The following is a 17115-nucleotide window of genomic DNA, read 5'->3' as shown; positions in this document are numbered from 1 at the left end:
ATTATAAAAAAAAAAAAATCATTTTGGTAAAAATCATAATTACAACTTAAATACTGAAAGATTATTATTATTTTTTTATTATTATTTTTTTAATTTCTCAGGCGTGTTTCGCAAACTGTGTAAGCACTCCTAATATTGTAGAGCCTCTACAGCTCAGTCAGTATAAACGAAGACCAGGATTCGAATCCCGTATAGGACGCGCGGAAACTTTATCAGGGTTTTCAACTGGAGGCGGAAAGGTTTTACCCTCCCGGACACTCGGTTTTTTCGTCCCTCAACCAGACAAACCGGCCAGTTGAACAACACATAATTTACAGACAAAAGGATACTTAACCACTTTATCCTCGAATTATGGATGCGAAATCCAGGGGTCATCGGAAGGTTCGTGGGCGCTTAAGTGACTGTTAGAACCACTGATGATGTTAACTCCTAATATTAATTTCATCTCTTCCCTCTGGCTGAAAATATTTTATTGAAATTGTATTTAGAATGCTTAGAAATCTGTCATGGTATTTCATTTTCCGTTTGTCTGACCATTATGTCTGCAGTGATTATTTTGGCAAAATGTTTCGTATTATATAAAACAATAACTTCATTCTGACTAAATAGCATTTATAAAATTTGGGATTTAGGAAATTAATTCAGTCTTTATTTCATCAGACAATTTTTATTAAAAAAATTTGGCAAAATAATTCGTAATTGACAGTAACTTCCCTCTGAATGATGACATGAAATTTGGTACTGTTTTTGAATCTGATTTAAAATTTGTCTACTCAGACGTATTTTGGCTTATATTGGACCGTCCTCAGTACCAAGATAAAAATGATAACAATAAATAAATAAATTAAATTAATATAAAAGTGTGTGACAGACAGCTGTAATAATGACAAACCATAACTTTTAATGTCTCCGATCATTTTCTTGTTTTTTATTAGGAGGCTATACCTAACTGGCTAGTTGGCCGTGTGGAAGTTTCTTGTCGGACTTAAAGAATCGGTTCATGAAGGGGGGAAAATTGACAAGTGAATGATTTACATATTCTTAAAATGTGTAAGCTAATGTGCAAGTTCTTAAAATTTTAAATATGACAGCCATTTCAAAAAATAAAAAAAATAAAAAAATAATAATTTTTAATTTTGCTCTGAGAACTGAATCCAGCTCACTGCTGAATATATATATATATATATATATATATATATATTCAGACTGTTATTTTGGATACATTTTAATCAGAAATGATTTTTACATGAATGATCAGAATTTTACAATTGAAGGATTCAGGGAAAATTGACCAAGTTTTCTTGAAATACTCCTCGATTATGGGAGAGTTAGTTTGCCTTAAGATTTTTGTACGGGACACGACATTATCCACATTGCTGCTAACCATGAATTTGTTGACAAAGAATTCCTTATGCAGAAATAAATTTGAACACACATACAGAAAAGGAAGATAAAAACTAAGCGTTTTATTATAAGTATTTTTCGTGATAAAATTCAGTTAGTTAAATATTAGTGTTATGTGCTCTCATAGAAGCTAAAGAAAAAAAAAACGTATACAGCAATTCTCACTGAAGATTGATATCCTTGAAAGACATAATTGATTTAATTGAGAGACCACAACTTCGTCTTCTCTTGTCAGAAAAATAATAATAAAGCTAGTTCGGAAAACAAATACAAATTAGTTTCTATATTATTGTGGAGATGGCGCTTCGCTGAAGATGGTGACGTCAAATTTGTAATGAAAGAAAAGAGGAGGAGTTATCAACTCTCCTATACCGTCATAGGAAAAATTGTTGTTACTAGAAAATAAAGTGATACGGAAGCTTAGACTTGGGTTCTAGTATTCTTATTCGGATATTCTGCTATTTTGGTGTGTGTTGTGTTTAGTAAGGAAACAATGTGCGCTGCCAAAGTTGCACTTATTCCAGTGGTTAAAGAAAAGAGACGGTAAGTTTGCAGGACAGTTAGGCTTAGATTAATTCCGTATTTATCGTTTTTGGGATCCACGTAGCGTGAGGTAAGCAAAGACCTGTTAGGTTAGTGACACCAGTCTAACTAGGTGGTGGGTATTTTGTACCCACCACCTAGTTATACAGATGATTCGAAATTACAAGTTAGTGATATCGCACGCCAGGAATATGTAAAAACGATACATTAATAGCTAAGAATGTAGCATATTATTACGTATATGAATATGAAGGTGTGTTTTTGATCTGCACAAAGCAGACCTTTGGATTGGATGATTGTGTGACACACCACCACCACCAGTTTTTCGCTGTTGCTATTCGGAGCAACATATGTTTCTTTAATCTCGTTTCAAGTAACAAAACGGCAGAATCCCTACTTTCATGGAAGAGATTTATATTTTTGTGCCATTCATTGATGTTAGTCGGATTTTCCTGTTTAAAATAGTGATCCATCTATTTTTTTTAACATGTTTTTAAAGCGGAATTACGTTGATTGTTATTCGTTGTCGGCATAATTGCGTCATTTTGAATACAGTACAGAAATTTTAATCCATCTGTACTACAGGTGGATTTTTGGTTTATATTATAACTGCATAATATTATTTTCCCATCTCAGTGAATTTCCGCATAATACCTTACAGCTACTCACAGATCAGGTATTTTAGTTGATGCCAAATTGAGTTTCCAATCAATACACATATTTTTTTCGCCTTTCTTTTCATATGTATTTCTTTAGATTCACATAAGAATATCCGAGAATCGGATTTGATTAACTATATTGACAATCTTTTAAAAATTGGAAACATTTATTGACTTAGGGAATGTGCAGCATATTTCCTGAGGAAGTAACGTTCACGGGCTTGTGGATACTCCTGTAATCAACGTCTATAGCTAAATAGGCATTTTGTCACTTTTCTAATCAGATTTATTACTCCATTTGTTATTTAGATAGCTACAATTCTTGGCTTAGCTAGCGATATTTGCATCTATTAACGGTTGTTATGCATCATCCTGTCTAGTATATAATCATCTGAGGAGAGAAAAAAAAAACTAAATAAAATATTATTCCGGTGTTCCTTTTTAAATACAGCATAGTGTATACATACTGAATTATATAAATATCATTGTTACTAACTTTCACTTCTCAATACATTCATAAAATATTGTTTTCAAACAGAACAGTTAAGAGAAAATTTGGACTACATTGCATTGTTAGCATGATTTCTTATCCATGGATTTTCTGCTGTTTTTTAACCCCATTTTAGAGAAAGAATTAAAGCCGTGAAAAACTAAAGCACTGATCAGTACTTATGAACATTTTCAGAAATATGTTTACATATTTATACTCTTTTGCATACCAGGGATGGCGGATTTTGCAGTGATGAAGTAGCTTTCCATAGTTTTTTTTTTTTGAATGGCCTATGTTAAATGCTTAAAAACAAAATTGAAAATGTCTTAAAATTAAAAAACATTATCATGAGAACATATGAAATTTTAATTTATTCACGCAATTATTGGCCTCCTAGAAGGAAATTAGTAAGCTTTCACACAGTAGCCTGCTACAGTTTAATCCTCAATCAGTTGAGGAAGAAACCTAGCTACTACACTAATTCTTTACTTGCTCCCAAACCTCCTGGAGACCTCTGTTTATAGGCATTAGGTAGAAAGGTCTGCAAGAGTGGTTTTCAACTAGTGGTAGAGAAAGTGGATATCTGTGAATACGTTTTAGTAGAGTATATATTTTTTTGCTCTCTCTCACTCTCTCTCTGCTTTTTTGTTAGGTTCCTTTTAAGGAACCATTTCAACTGAACTTACAAGGATATTTTGTATTCATTAATCTCTATCTAAATTGTTATTCCCTTTAGAACAATGATGTCATATGCAGAATATTATTATTACTGTTAATAATAATATTAATATTATTACTGAAAAGTTTTTAAAACCTGATTTCCAATTTTTGAATTATGTACTTTTCTTTTTTTACTTTCAAGTTCTACATATTTTCTGTGTTCACTATGCATGCATGTCAAAACAAAGCGCATGACTGCAGTAAACAGCTGTCATCTTGTTTCTTTTGTGTCAGACATATTGGAGCTTATTTCACTTTTTAAAAAAAAATTAAAATGAACCGCTAAAGATATATTTACGATTTTGGTTGGAGTTCAAAATCCAATTACTGAGATCAACCCATAGAATGGTGAGGTGGTATACGCAGAACATTAAAGGGGGGGGGGAATAGTCAATATTATTATTATTATGGGCTACTCCTGAGTCAGACTCATTGAGGGTTGCCCTAAACATCATGCCAAGCACTATCCAACATTTGTGCAGTATCTATCATGCTTTGCTTTGAACTCATTCACAGTCACATCCGCAACAGACTCTGCAACCTATTCACCGCTTTCCAAGCAAAAAAAATCTAGTTCCAACTCCCTTGCTAACTACATTCTTGCTCAGTTTCCAAGAATGGACTCCCTAGTTCCTCCACCGACAATCATATCACCTCTTTTCTGCTTGTCAAACAATTTCTGTAACTTGTACACCTGCTACCATTTTGGTCACTTGCCTCTGGATCCTCTCCACCTCTTCCTCATTTGCCAAGAAACCCAGGTGACCAGATCTGTGCACATTAGTCAAGATGGGGTCTTATCAAGGCTCAATAAAGAGGAACAGTAACCTTCTTGTTTCTGCTCGTCAAGGTATTTTTCAATAATTAAGTAATCCGATGAGTTGCTTTAGCCACTTTTGCTATGTGTCCTCTAAACATCAACTCCCTATCCACCAACACTCCCAAAATTTCTGGCTTCATCAATTTCATGGAGTACAGTATCATCAATATGATATACACCTGGTAATCTTTTCAATCCAAAATGCATAATCTTACACTTTGACATATTAAAATAATATTCACTCTCCTTTGCCCAGACAGACAGTCTCTCCAAATCATTCTGCAAAATTTTTAACATCATCTAACTATTTCTCTACCCAGTTTTGCATCATAAGCAAACAACTGAACAGCAGTTCCTCTCAGATCCTTTCCTATATCATTAATGTACAAATTAAACAGTAGCAGCCCAAGAACAGAGCCATGTGGCATGCTACTGGTCACAAGTCTTCTAGACTCCACTCTCGAATAAACTCTCTGATATCTCTCCATCAATCACCCTCTTATCTACCTCACCAATCATATATTCATCTCCATGTGCTACAGTTTATTATTGATTAGAATTCCATGTGGTATCCTGTCAAAGGCTTTTGCAAATTCCAGCAGTATCACTGTAAACCCATAACCTTTATCCAGCTCAGCTGTCTCTGTATTATAAAATGTGAACAAGTTGCTGAGGCATGACCTACCCTTCACAAAACCATTTCTCCCCCCCCCCCCATACAGTATCCCATTTTGTCTAAGTCATAACTACTACTATAAAGCTTAATCATATAATTTGGCCCTCCAAATTCTCCATTTATTGCTTTTATTTCATCTGCAATCAAGTTTTTTTGTTTAATACTATAGAATAAGGTGTCAGAATTTCAGGTTAAGGAGCAGTTATGGACATAAAGGCTTTTTTATATTCATTGAAGAATCCAGAATAATTACACAACTCCATTTTCAGCCAAGCTTCTAATCTGTCATCTGAAAAACTTGCAAAAAAGGATTTTCAAGTTTCCATTGCATTTAAATCAGTTAAATATTTTACTGCAGTCAGTTGTTTGTCCATACATTGCTTGTCACATGCAAGCATGCATCTATACCTCTGTGATATCACATTTGAAAGTTTTTGATCATAGCGATCATTGTTCACAAAAAAATATTGGACCCTGCTGTGCAAGCATTTTTTGCTTGTGTGGATACTCTAATCAGCTTCTTTAGTATTCATTTGAGATTTTTTTTTCTTAGCCTTCAAAAAAGTACTTCACATACATACTCTTCTTACGATATAAAAAAAGCAGTGTTGCCTTATTATGAAAAAAAACCCAAAGGAACTGTGTATTAGTAAATAATACTTGTTTATGCTATTGATAAAAATTGCAAACACAAGAAGGAAATTTACTCATAAATAGAACATGTAGAGCTTTTCAGATGCATTTATTATAGTTTAAAGAGAAAGTTCTGATCATAAAGCTTTGAAGTTTTTTTTTCCACTTTAACCAGCTCTTGAACTACCTAGAGACCTACAGGCTAATCAGTGATTAGCAGTACAGATTCTGCTACTCATGATCTACTGCTGAGCTTCTAGCTTTCACCATAGTAGTGCTGAAGTATTAGAATCCTCAAGATCTACTGTGACCAGTGACCTGAACTCTGATCTTCTTAGCTATATCTCACTGGGGCAAGGACAATCTTGTAGACTTCAATGCTACCAGAACTCAGTCCTGTCAGATCTATTGCAAGAAAGAGCTTGCATCCCTCCTCATTACCTTCAACAATACCCAGATATCCAAGCACAATGAGATTTCCCTTCTTGGACTGACCAGCCCCTCCAGTCTTTCCTGACACAAAATCATTTCAAATATTGCTTCTACAGCTGCCAAAAAACTTGGTATACTTTTTCACACAAGACACTACTTCACAGCTGTTAACTGTATACAAATCTCAAATCTGCTCAATCATGGAATATTGCTCCCATGTTTGGGGTGATGCACCAAAATCCTCTCTCTCTCTAAGATTACTTGATTCTATACAGAAAAGGGCAGTCCAGTTAGTTAATGATCCCTCTGTCACAGATGTTCAGTTTTTGCCTTGTGCCTCTTATACAGATACTTTCGTGGACAGTGCTCTGCTCTATTAGCCACTATTACTCTTCTACTAGAGCAGAGCACTGTCCATGAAAGTATCTGTATAAGAGGCACAAGGCAAAAACTGAACGTCTGTGATAGAGGGATCATTAACGAACTGGATTGCCCTTTTCTGGATAGAATCGAGCAATCTGCTAATCAATCGAGCCACTGCTAATCAATATCCTCTTTCTGCCTATATTGGAACTTGCCGAACTAACTTCACTTTTTCCTCTTTCATTCCATCTACTTCTGGTCTTTTTGTGGGAGGGATAAATTAATAAGTAAATTAAGGGTAAATTAATTTACCCTTAATTCTTTGCATTAAGGGTAAATATTAAGAATAGTGATCAGAGCCTATCCATCCTTTACCACGAGTTGCCTTGGTCTTGCACTACATGTGGGATCACCTAGACTTGCAATACTCGCAGGCGCAAACTTTGACTTACTTGTCTGTTTGCTTACTTGGGAAATGGAGTAAAACCAGGTTTAAAATAGCTTGGTATCTTTAACATTTATTATACCCAAGGTAAAATACTTTTTACATGCTGTTCTGAAATTACAAGATCAGTTCAATAACTTTGGTCATATATTAGTACCCAAGTTTACAATAAACCTACAAATAATGGAAATCAATTACATTTCCTGTTATCCTCTCAATACAAAAAATATACAAATATGTCTGGTCTGTTATAGTATAAACCAAGAAAATGTTTAAACTATTTCTTAATGACAGTATACTCAACTAATCTTACTATGCAGTTCACACCGAAAAGCACTGATTTATTACCTTTTTCAGAATAACAACAAAAAGATACTAATAATGGGAATCCAACAATAGAAAAATAAGCATTGCATGCAAAACAGTATCACCATAGCTGAGAATGCAATTATAATAATTTCTGAAATAAAATTGTCTAAGTGTAACCTCAATACATAGAACAAATCAATGGTTGAAATAAATATCCAAAGAACAAATTCCTTTTTGATCCTCAGACAAATCCTCTGGATTAAATTCAAAGAATTTAATCCAGAGGAGCAAATATCTTTTTTAGCTCTGGCAAATCATTCTGGTTTTTTCAGAGCAAAAAATTTCACTGAGAAAATAATGCTCTGTCCAAAACACACACACAGCTTCTATTATTTTCTCTACAAATAAAACTTTTATTTCTATTTTGTATATCAATAAATTTAAACTATCAGTATTCTTTTTCCTTGTTAATAGTAACAATAAATAAATACTATTTTTGAATCATATTCTTTTTACTATCATAATTCTTAAATTAATTCTGAATAGTCAGTAAATAAATTTAAATAAATGTGTGTATTTCAGATGGAGCATTATTTTCTGGGAGTGAAATTTTTTTGCTTCAACCCAGGAGTATATCTTCAGGGAACAAGTTGATCCACTCTGGATAGATAAAAAAAAAAATTCTATCCTGGATTATTAATTTGTGTGATTAGAAGGGGAAAAAAAATTTCCTTTGAAATTGTTTCGAGAGGAATATTTTTTATTTTGGTTCAAAATCATTTCAACCCCTGGAACAAGTTGTCTTATTAAAATAAACTCCCACTGATCTTGCATAATCTTATCAATTTGGCAGTTAAAGAAAATATTGTCTCATTCTTCAGCCAACCAAAACATCATCGAATTGAAGTTGCTTATAAGAAGAGCATAGCTCCCTTGCTATAACTCTCTTCTTTCTATCTACATCTGAAGATGACAGATTACCTGCACATTGTAATATATTTATGCTGATATTTGTATATTATATATGTATTTTTTTTCACTTACATATATTTGTGTAGTGAATCTGGGAGGTGTGCCATTTTTCACATGCAATTTGTTTTTCTTTGCTCTTTTGATTTTTGTTTAGGCTAAATAGTAGTAAATAAAAAGCACAGAATATGCGTAATGTAAGAGCCATTCTAGTAATGAAAATTAATGTAACAAATTGTTTTCCAAAAAAATTTTGTTTTTATTTTTTGTTTTATTTTTATTTATTGTTCTCTTTCTTGGAATGGAATGGTTCTCGCACAAAGGAAGTGTTCTCCAAACAACAATACAACATCACTCAGGGCATAGCAATAACCTACTGAGCAAGTAAGGCAATGCCTTAGAGCACAAGTTTGGAGAGTGACAAAAAAACCCCTAAAAACTTTGTATCTTAACCATAAAAACACCAGTTATATATATAATGTAGGGGCAACATACACCCTAACAATGCCCCTAGCATCACTAATCATTTTATGGAATTCTATCACTCTATTGGCTTATTTGATACATATCATGAAAAACAAATGATGGTGGGGGGGGGACCATATTAAAAGATGAATTTGAATTGGTGCCTTGAAATGTTATCCACACCCTGGTTGTTAGAAGGCACCAGGTGTCCATAACATTCCCTAAGAATTAATAACATATTCAGGAAATATGTCATACCTATTCAAGATAATAAGGGATATATATATATGAAACTGGAATCATTCCCAAAGAACTTTACATCATTCTCTGCAATTCCTAAATTAAATAATGCAGACAAGTTTTGAAAACATCAAACAATAAGGTTAATATCACATGCTTCAAAAATATTATTAAATGGTATACAAAAAAAGATTAACAAATATGACTGAAGAATATATCAGCAATGATCAATTTGGGTTCAGGAAACAGCAAGGGAGAACAATTATTGAAAGAAGATTTGAGAAGAATAAAAATACTGTGATAGTTTTTCTTTACCTGGAGATAGTCTTGACTGAAACCAAATGTTTCAAATCTTAAAAACAGTAAAGGTTGACTGAAAGATAGAAGGAATGAATATGAGATAAGAGGTTTATATTTAATCTCTACAAGCACCAAGAAGCCCAAATAGAAACAACCAATAGCAAAACTAAAACAGCAAGGATACTTAAAGATGTAAGATAAGGGTGTTCTCTTTCTTTGATAACTGTTTAATCTCTACATTATAGAAGCAATCAAATTAACAGAACTTCTAGAAGCAGGAAATAAGATAAACAGAATTCAAATTAACTTGGTATGATATCACTGATAAGGATAACAAACTGAAATCTACCCTGACAAAGATGGAAGAAAGGTTTACACTCTACAGCCTAAAAATTAATTTTAAGATAACTAAGCTACTAATCACAAGTAAAGCGAATCTCATAAAAATCAATTTGGAAATAAATAACCCAATACAACAGGAAACTTCCTTTAAATACCTTGGGAGTCTCATCAGAGAAGATGGAAGAAGCCAGTCAGGTATAAAAGAAAATAAGCTTGGCCAAAAAAAAAAGTATTTTGCAGTAGAAGAAATATTTTTACTAGTTAAGGATTCACCATTCAACTAAAAAAAAAAAGAGAGAAAAAAAAATGAACTAAAAGCTATGAAGAAATAAAAAGGAAAGCACAGGATATGATGTATTGCTACCGCTAACCAATCTTCTGATTGACCACCCAAGAAGAAGAAGAAGAAGAGTGTTTGAATTCAGCCAACAATTTAAATAATGATGGCAGAGAAAAGAATCGGAATAAAATCAGAATGTTAAAGTTATGATTTATCAGTATTTTCTTTTAGTAATTTGAACTAAGTTTGAGGGCTTAAGGGTTTGCTCCATAACACTTAAGCTTGATAATCAGTTATTAATATTTCCAAAGTAGATGCTACATGAACTGTGATATTCAGATAATGCCCTAAATTTTCAGCTTCTAATTGCTATTATCTCTCGGTTTTCTTAGTTACATTTTTTGACTCTTTACATCTCAAAAGTCATGTGCATGTTTACTCTGATATCCCATGTCAGAATGAACACAAGTTGGAATATTCTCTCCCCCCCTTTTTTTTTATCTTCTTTGATTTAAGATCCCTTTAACACATTTTATTCATATTTGTGTCTAATCCTTAATCAGAAGGATTTAACTTTTTGATTTCCTTTCTTTAAATGTTGATTTTTCTCCATTCCCATTCTCCTAATAGTGAAGGCATCTTCCCTAGAGATCGTAATTTTTGGCTCCACCTAGTTTTCTTTTTTTCAGTTGCACTAACAAAAATTGTATAGGTTAAAATCTGGAAGATAAAAGGTAGATACAGAATAACACTCCTTTTGTCTACCTTGGATTATAATGAATGTATTGTTGCTGATCCCAAACGAGGAAGAGTTTCCAGAATCTGGCATAAATCCAGACAAAGATCCAGTCCAGGCCAACAATGATCATCCCATTGTTCTAGCTGTCTTTGTGAAGTCTTGGAAAAAAAATGGTGGTAATTGTAAGGATTCTCTGGTACTTGGAAAGCAACAAACATTCTTTCCAACACAGAATGTGATGTTTGTAGACACCGATCAACTTTGGACCATTTGGTTCAATTAGAAACATGTATAAGGGATGCTTTCCAAAAACAAGAACATGTGGTTTCAGTGTTCTTTGACATGAAAAAGTCCTATGACATAGCCTGGAGTTGTGGCATATTAAAAGACCTATTTAATCTTGGTCTGAGGGGACACCTTCTTGTTTTTATTAATAACTTTCTATCCAGCAGTGTGTTCAAAGTCTGAGGGAGCATGCTATCTCGGCCATATCATCAAGAAGAGGGGGGGGGGAGTTTCCTCAAGGCTCTGTCTTAAATGTGATCCTCTTCGCTATTAAAATGAACTCAGTTACTGAACAGCTTGCTCCTGCAGTAGACAACTACCTTTATGTTGATTTCACAATTTACTGTCCCTCCTGCAATATGAGATGTTTATCAGACTCCAATTGCATGACGTTTTTAAATTTTTACAAAACATTAATTTATTCAAAGACATTGGATTATATATTTGTTTTATATATAGATATTACATTATAGATACTAAACTTGGTACCTACATTTTATTTACTCATTTATCTTCTTACTTTTTACATATATTTTATATTCACTAATTTATCTCCTTATAATATTTATCTATCAACATCCTATGGACTGCTGTAACATGTGTTCTGGTGCAATATGATTTTTGCTGTTCCTGCACCAAAAAGCCACAAATCAATCAATCAGCTTCACTAATCAAGCAGGTAGAGATGCTGAGGGGGCTGTTATCACCAGCAGTCTTACACAAATGTTTATATGCTAACCAGAATACCAGATAACTAATCATTCTTCAAACACTTGATGTCTTTCTCGCCACTGATTCTTCTAATATATTGAAGACATTGTCTGTCTCGTAGGTAGCTCAGATGGCAGTTTAGTATTAGTTTCATGTGGAGCAATGCTTATGCAGCTAATCTCATTTAGATGTCTACCATTATAAGATTGCCAAGTTGCAGGGGTGTGCCAGCCATATGTGCAATGTGTGCGACACACACAGGCACCAAAGAGGAGGAAATACTTTAAAAAAACGTTTTTTTAAAGTGATTTTTTTATTGGAGGGGGAATAGGGGAGCCAACTAAAGTTTTACACACAGGTGCCGGACACTATTGGCATGCTAATGGGTATATGGGTGGCAACTAAAGTTTTGCACACAGGCACCGGACACTACTGGCATGTCCCTGCCAAGTTGTACACCTTTATGATTTCTGTGCTGTAATTGGATTGTTTTTAGTGTTCCGATCCAAACATTGACACTGAATATGTATCACTGAAATCATTCATATTGGTATGGAAACATCCATTCCACTTTAAATTTTCATCCCTTATCCAAATTTTATTCTCCAAGAAGTATCCTAAGGTTACTAAACTTTGTAGAGTTACTAAACTAGAGATGAATCAGATGTTACATCGAAATCTCCACTTTCCTTTTCTGTTTATATGTAAAACTCGAAATGGTTGAACACAAATTTATCAGGACATCAAAATCTGATTTTAACAGAGGCATAGTGAGGCTATGGCCAATGTGGCCTCACCCATAGGCACAAAAATTGAGATTTTTAAAGTTTTTTTTTTTTTTTAAGAATGGCGCAATTTTCTTTCCTGGCCATAGGCGCCAAAATTCCTCATGACTCTGGATTTTAGTACAGCTAAAAGTAGGATATTTGCATCGGGTTCAAATTGCAGTTACTTTCTGGTTGCTTGCCAAGATTATTAGCTGTAACACTTGTCCCAATTTTGCTTCCACCTCTATGGATGTTCTATTGCATTGTTACTCACAGAAAAATCAATTCTTGGCCTCTTTCTTTTCATCATATTCTTAAATTAATGATCTTGTTAATGTTGTCTTATCATCCTGCATTATTTAGTGCTGGCCTTTCTTTGGTTTTTCATCAGAAGAATCTTGTCCAGATTGAATACTCCAAAATATCCTCTTTCTCCTTATGGCACTCCTTCAATTGTGCTGAAGATCTTGTTATGGAACTAGCTCCCTTTTCTCCTGTCCCACTGGTATTCATCTGTAGGTTGGAAATTAGGTCATATTCAACCAATTCCTGAGAAGGCAAATCTTTATCATCATTAAGTTAATGTCTGATATCTCTCACTTTTCTTCCTTCTAAAATAAGGGAAAAAAACTATTGTTCTGGAATTATGGCCAGAGCAGCTAAGGCTATGAGGTAAAGTGCATTGTATTTGTTAATTGCATGTGTTTTTCTAGGTTTGTGTATTTTGTAAGATGAAAAACCTAAGTTTCCAAGAGATAAAACATTGCCACCTCTGGATTTCCAGGCACTGAAAAACTTGGGATTTTGACTGCCTGGAAATCTTTAAACTAAATTGATCGTCAGTATGAATTTTGGATCTTCTCATTTGTCACCTTCAACAAATGTCACAGAAAAGTTTGGAGAATCTCAGTCAGTTGCTATTTATGTCTGTAATGTGCTTGATTTGTTTTTGGCACAAAGGCCTATTAAACTTCCATAGTATGTTCTGTTTACTGACTTTTGTAACTGGGTTGACAGATTTCTCTCTGATTTTACATTACAGATGGTGGATGGATCTTTATCATCACACATAACTAGTTCTGTGTATTCAACAGGTATTCAGTTATAATCTTTTGCCTACCATTTTCCTTCTGTATCAGTGAATTTTCCATATCCAGTTCACAATTTTGTTTATGACAAATTGTGAATAATCCTAAATTCTGATTTCATTACCATTCCAATGGGATTTCTGATAAAATTAGTAGCTTAGATGGCAGTTCATCTATTAGTTTCATGTGGAGCAATGTTTACGCAGCTAAAAAAAAAACACAAAAGTACTACACAGAAACCCGTATAAATCAGAGAGATTGTTCTTAGAGGCGACAGAAGCCCTAAAACACACTCCAAATCTCAACAAATATGGCTGTATTAACTTGCCGAAGATCTGGGAGACAGTCATATTAAGAAAAAACTAGCACTTTTCTAGGACTCTAGTAATATATGATAGTTTTTTTTTTTTTTTTTTTCAGGTAGAGGGCGCCAAAATCAGGACTTTAGTCTTTGTGTTGCTGCTACAATTTTGTTTAAGTACACCATGTTGTTTTAGTCTCGCGTATTGTGACAAACAGTGTTTTTGTGCTCTGAAGATGCTGGTTATAATACCAGCGAAATATCAGCATCAAGTTAATAAATTAATTATTTACTTAGTTTCTGTGTTCTATTATACAGTTAAAATAATAAACAACGTTTACGCAGCTAATCTCATTTAGATGCCTGCCATTAGCCATTGGTCGATTCGTAGAGCCTCTGCTACTAATGGCTCAGTTAAGTATGTTTGAGCACGGTTAGTAGTTGGAAGGGGACCAATCGTTCGATGCTGTTGGCACACTCTCCCTCGATGAGTCTTTGGACTCCCTGGAGGTGTCTAATAATAATAATAATAATTATAAGATTGCCAAGTTGTACATCTTTATGATTTCTGTGCTATAATATAAGATCTTAAATTTGTCATTGCTTTCTTTCCGAGTAATAATCTTTTTAACTTCTTCAGTACAATACCCATCTTTATCAATTCGGGATCCTAGGAGAACAAAATTGTTAACTGCTTCCATTTTCTTTCCATCTACTTCAAAATTATTAAGTTCACATGTTGCCATAACTTTTGTCTTTTTGAGGTTAAGTTTAAGACCATATTTAGCTTTTCTTTTTTAACTTTCATAATAAGTTCCTCCAAATTTTCTTTGCATTCTGCTAGCAAGGTGGTTTCATCTGCATACCTCAAATTATTAATATTTCTTCCAACAATTTTAATTCCAGCTGAAGACTCCTTCAGCCCTGCCATTTTTAAAATGTATTCGCTGTACAAGTTAAGCAGATACGGAGATAAAATACATCCTTGTCGCACCCCTTTATTTATTGTGAAATACTCAGTTTCTCCAAGATCTGTTCGGACAGTAGCTTCTTGTTCATAATAAAGATTCCTCAGAAGGATAATGAAATACTCTGGTACTGCCATTTTTCTTAACGCATTTCACGGTTTTACATGATCTACAGAGTCAAAAGTCAAGGTATAGGCATTCTTTTGTTATTCCTGTGCTCCAGTGGCGTAACTAGAGCTTTTGCCACCCCTCTCAATACACACCAAAAATACTACTAAACGACGTAAACACCATATTTATGTTCATTTTAGTTGTAAGTATAGTTGTTAAAAACTAATTATTAATTAAGTAATAAAAATTACTAAGTTAACATAAATAAAAGAATCTTCGAAAAATAAAATTCTCAAGTGAAAAGTCCCCCCCCCCCTGCTACACCACTGCTGTGCTTTTTCTATTATCCATCTCACATTGGGCATCTGATCTCTTGTTCCTTTGCCTTTTCGAAATCCTGCCTAGCAATTTGTTATGCTATGCTTAAATTGTGTTGTTGGCCTACCTAGTACTTCGTTGTCCGCTTGCTTTATATAAGTCTGGGATGGATGATGCCATTTCTGAAGTAATGGATGGTAAGTGTGCTGAATAAACTTGATACTCAACCCATTTAGTTATTATACTGGCTTATTAATTGCAGTGCATAAGGTTGTGTGTGCTGCCAGGGCCACGATCAGTTTCAAGATTTAAAATTTGAAAATTATTTTAATTTTAAAATCGAAGCATTTTATTTTTAATATATCCCTATTCCGGAATCCACTTCCTTTTCTGTACTGAGGTGCAATTTATGTTTATAATATAGTACAAGAATCACTTCATTTGGTACTAGTGGTGTGAGACGAAACCGCACTTACCTATCATTTATCATGTGACGTAAGTTATTATTTTTTTTTTTTTTTACGAATCGATGTGTAAGTTGGAGAGGGTTTCGGTATAATGAGAGCACTGCTTTTTTACATTCTTAGCCTGACATTTATCCGATAAGGCAGAATATCGAAGCAGAAAAGGAGCTGCATTGTTTTTGTTGCATCTTTCCTTCATAAATCAAACCGAACACCACAAATGGATAATGTTTCTTTGAAAGAGTGTACGTGCGCTCATCTCCGAAGAATTTCTTTGACCCTTTGCTGTGTAATACTATGGAATAGTATATCAGTGTTAAAAGCATTCATTCCGAAACAGGCAAGAAGCCATCCTGTCTCAAATCTTTCATTTAGTATCGAATTATAGCGGCCTAAGAATCTACAAATGAATAATTATCCACAAGCCGGTCTATAATGTCCACAAAGCAAATGGCAACAAATCATTTTATGTTATGGATAACAAAGAACTTTATCGGAACAGCTTAATGATTTAGCAATGGGAAAAGAAAGAAAAAAGAAACATTTTACAATCTAAAGATGTCTCATTAACCACCACACCCCTCCTTTCATCCATTTCACACACAACTCCTTCATTAATTGAATGCAGCTATTAGATGCCGGTAAAACTCTTCTTACTTAAATTATGTTAATTAAATTTTGAGCCGAGTAGCCCCAAATTTTGAATTACATCTCATGGCTTATTTTACTTTAATTTCAATTTTTAGTTCCATCGGAAACCATCTTCTAAGCCTCTAGTCACAGGGCATACTAAACTATATATCGTACTGCTGGAAAACACCAAATTGTGTCTAAGGGATTTGCTATGGCAAAACCTCTGAACGAGACCATTTTCGAGGAGATTTATAATGAATTCCTCAGATTAGGAAAACTTCTGAGTGATAGTTGGCCGGGAAAAGTTAAGCTTTTTGACTCATTCTCACCCTCTGCAGTCACAGAAGATAACTTGGACGATGCAAATGAGGAGCTCATTACTCAGTTGCAGTCTCCCCCAGACTTTGAAGAGATACGTGTGTGCGCAAAACCACTGACACAGAACCTCCCATAGATTTTGGTATGGAAAGGATACTCCCAGTTCCAGTTCCAGTTCCGTGATAAACTCACAGATACAGTATCTCTCAGCCAAGAACACTGATGATGGTATAAAAATTCAGCCGGCTACTCTGACTGATTACAGGAAACTGACCAAAGTGTTAGACTCTAGCAACATTCAATACCATACCTTTTCTCTTAG

At 34.1% G+C, this 17115-nt stretch overlaps 1 protein-coding gene across 1 annotated transcript in view; it reads left to right on the top strand.

Moving 5' to 3' along the window:
* The first annotated feature begins 1794 nt into the window (after positions 1–1794).
* The window catches only part of LOC150101461 (hypoxia-inducible factor 1-alpha-like), a 388828-nt gene continuing 373507 nt past the window's right edge, over positions 1795–17115 (top strand). Inside the window, exon 1 of the mRNA XM_090400802.1 lies at positions 1795–1947. Coding sequence (XP_090256928.1) covers positions 1898–1947 — 50 coding nt within the window. The 5' untranslated portion in view covers positions 1795–1897. The remainder of the gene's footprint in view (positions 1948–17115) is intronic.

The sequence above is a fragment of the Typopeltis vanoorti genome, chromosome 11 (genome assembly GCF_054136105.1).
Source record: "Typopeltis vanoorti isolate ZY-2024b chromosome 11, IOZ_Tvanoo_1.0, whole genome shotgun sequence".
Lineage (NCBI taxonomy): Eukaryota > Metazoa > Arthropoda > Arachnida > Uropygi > Thelyphonidae > Typopeltis > Typopeltis vanoorti.
The sequence above is the reverse complement of the archived record's forward strand: the minus strand, read 5'-3'. Positions and strand labels throughout refer to the sequence as shown.